This window comes from Octopus bimaculoides, chromosome 20 (assembly GCF_001194135.2).
Source record: "Octopus bimaculoides isolate UCB-OBI-ISO-001 chromosome 20, ASM119413v2, whole genome shotgun sequence".
NCBI lineage: Eukaryota > Metazoa > Mollusca > Cephalopoda > Octopoda > Octopodidae > Octopus > Octopus bimaculoides.
Genome location: NC_069000.1, coordinates 14,640,208 through 14,643,514, shown reverse-complemented (window position 1 = coordinate 14,643,514; position 3,307 = coordinate 14,640,208). Strand labels below are relative to the sequence as shown.

At 33.9% G+C, this 3,307-nt stretch overlaps 1 protein-coding gene across 6 annotated transcripts in view; it reads right to left on the bottom strand.

Annotated features, from left to right (window-relative positions):
• LOC106872148 (monocarboxylate transporter 12) overlaps positions 1–3,307 on the bottom strand; it is a 40,558-nt gene that overhangs the window by 6,327 nt on the left and 30,924 nt on the right. For all 6 annotated transcript variants that reach the window (XM_052975121.1, XM_014919025.2, XM_014919023.2 and 3 more), the window contains exons 3-5: positions 3,071–3,214; positions 1,342–2,130; positions 70–339 (exon numbers count right to left, since the gene is read on the bottom strand). In XM_052975121.1, the coding sequence (XP_052831081.1) occupies positions 70–339; positions 1,342–2,130; positions 3,071–3,214 (1,203 nt within the window). The remainder of the gene's footprint in view (positions 1–69; positions 340–1,341; positions 2,131–3,070; positions 3,215–3,307) is intronic.

Here is a 3,307-nt window from a genome sequence, read left to right as displayed (position 1 = left end):
TTTATAGGAATTATATTTTATTCAGTTTTACTTCAAAAACAGAAACTAATAAATCAATAAATTACTTACCAATACAGATGCCATAGACAACACAATATGAAACTAGAAGAGGATAATTGGTAAATACAGGTACAAATGCTGTTGCAATACCAGAAACTAGCAAAGATGTGTAATTAATGATGAAACAGTTTGACCATTTCTGATCGCTAACCCATCCAATGATAATGCGAAAGACTGTGTTTGATATCCCAATGATGGATAAGAGTAATGCAGACTGATTTCTGGAAAAATTCAACCTTAGTCCCACAGATGGTAAGTATGTGTAAGGAATAAAGAAACCTAGAATGAAGAAACAGAAAGAAAAATGAATGAATTTTATGTTATGAGTATCAGGGAAAACATTGATAACACAAACAGAATTTTCCATCTTTGTTATATCGATTTTTATCTAAGTTTATCCATTTACCCCTCACTTTAACTACAAACAGGACCATATCTAGTGTCGCTGGTGTCCTGGACAAGCTGAATTTTGCTGATCTTACAAGTATATATCATCATCATCATTGTTTAATGTCTTATTTTTTTACTGCCCACAAGGGGCTACACACAGAGGGGACAAACAAGGACAGACAAACGAATTAAGTCGATTATATCGACCCCAGTGCGTAACTGGTACTTATTTAATTGACCCCGGAAGGATGAAAAGCAAAGTCGATTTTTGCATGGCTAATACATTTTTTTTTCTTGTTTGTTCTTCCTGGGTCAAATATATTTAAAGTGAAATTTGTCTTTGACTTGGTACATAGCTAGTACAGCCCAGCTGTTTAGTATTGAGATGTCACATACAAAATTCTGAAATAAATTTATTTACTCTTTAGCATATTGCATTTTCTCTAGAATCTTTTCCCCTGCCACTGCTCTGTAACTACAGGGGAGAAAATTCATATGGTGACATGATGCACCTACAGTGTGCTAAAGGTTAATAAGATATATTTACAAAATTTACTTGTGTATAAGTTACACTATTTTATCATGATTTTAACATGATTTTAACTGAAAAACTGGGGTGAAATTTGTACATGGGGCAAAACTAAAAACTATAAAGGAGAAAACTTTTGTATCAAAATTTAGCATTAAATAAGGGGTGCAACTTATACATGAATAAATATTGTAATTGTTTGTAATTTTATGATAATTGTAGCAAAGTTCACAGCAAATCCTGCTTGCTATATAACTGTTAAGAAATATGATTATTTCTGTCCATCTTTTATACAATTCTAAACGTTCCTGAGTAAAACAAAACAATATCTTAATTAAGGAAAAATCACTTGAAGCACTTACCTAGCATAAGAAGAAAACATGCAAAACTATACAGAAAAAAAGTTGGTTTCAAATCCTTGTATTTCTTAAAAGCTTTTCCAATCTTTTCCATACAACTTTTTTTATTATCATCTTCATCTGAAGGAATCACAACCATGCTTGATATGAATTCATCCATATTTGGTGATTCCATCTTTTCAGAGAGACGTAAGAGACTGCCACTGTACAGGACATCTTTACGGTAAAATGGTGACACTGTAGGTCTTACTGGAGTTTTTGAATTTAAATGTGTTGGCAAGATATCATGGCTAGCAGCCATTCGGGCAATATTAGATTGTTCTTTGTTGTTGCTAACATTAAGAACACCAGGAAGAAAAGTTCTTCCAGTGCCAGTGATATCTAATGATCTATGTCTTCTTGCATGGTAATTTTCTTGTTCTATGTCATGTATCCTTTTAAATTTCATTCGGAGGTTCAACTGTTTGTGTTTATCATCTGGTCTTATAATAGGTTCTTTAACTTCATTGTCAGTAGCTTGATAAGGAATCGAAGGGAGATCTTTGTTCTTTGGAGGTTTTAATGGACGGTAGAAGCTTCCAAATATTATTCCATTTAGCATGAGAGCTGATGTGATCATCATTGAACCTCGCCAGCCATATTCCTTCAACAAGAGCTCAGCAATAGGAGCAAACACAAAGTTACCAATACCAGATCCACAGACTGCAATGCCTGTTGCTAAGGCTCTTCTTTTATCAAAATAGTAACCAACCATGACAATTGCAGGCAAGTACATGAATCCAAGACCAATTCCTGAAATGAATCAGAATAATTTTATATCAACATCTGCTGTGAAATTGTAGGAAGACATAACATTTACTCCTTTCAACAAAGTACTTATCTTCAATATTTTAATCTTAATTAATTTTATTACCATCTAATAAATATTTCTACCCATCAGTTGTTTTATTAGAGAAGTGTTGTTTTATTGGGGAAGTGTTGTTTTAAATCTTCTTTACCTCAAAACTCAGTTCTTCCTTGAAAGATATACAAGGTCATAAACAGCTGGAGCTTTCTCAGTTGCAGTTAATAAAGATGAGCCATGGACATTTCTAGTCTAGAAATCTGAGATGGTATGTCTAGACAAAGCACAAACAACTCTACAATTTTTGAAGTAATACAAAATCCCTTCATCTACAACATGTCTGGAAACATAAATGTGAGAATGAAATTTGCTTAGTGGTTGTAAATCCAGGTTCAATCCATGATGTTCAAAGCGTCTTCATTGTCTCACCAAAAATTTAAATAGGTGCACTTGCACCCTTGCACCCCCTGCTCCTGAGCCTGTCTGGAAATGCACCAACATTAGAAATTATCATTCTTTCTTTTCTGTTTAATTCTCATAGAGTTAGTTATTTCAAATGATAGTTAGAGATCAGTGCCATGACAACATCATCATACTTGAAACAATAAAAAGAAGACTAATAGTATGATCAAAAAAAGATGGGACATATCCATAAATGGCTTTTCTGAGTGGTGTAACATACCAACAGATGAAGTTTTTCATCAAACCAATCTGTGACTATGTCCAAAATCCATCTCACTAATGTCTACTTAACACAACTCAAAGCAAATGTTGTAAAAGCTCTCAAAGGATGGAAGGTGAATTATGACAACGGTGGTGACCCAGTATGGCCACAGTTATTGAGCTGAAACAGGTAAAAGAGTAAAAGATTAAGAACCAAGAACTTACCACCAAATATGCCAAAGCTAACAATTAGGACTGCCAGACTATTGGAGTATCCACTGCAAAATATGGCTATGGCACAAAAGACAGCTCCAGCAATAGTTGTAGCACGGCATCCAAATTTGTTTGCACAGCTGCTGACGACTGGTCCTGAATGAAGAAGATCAATAATCAATAATATTTTAAACAAAACATGATATATATTTTTAATTCTTTCTTTGTGCATGTCTTTCTCTCTCCCTC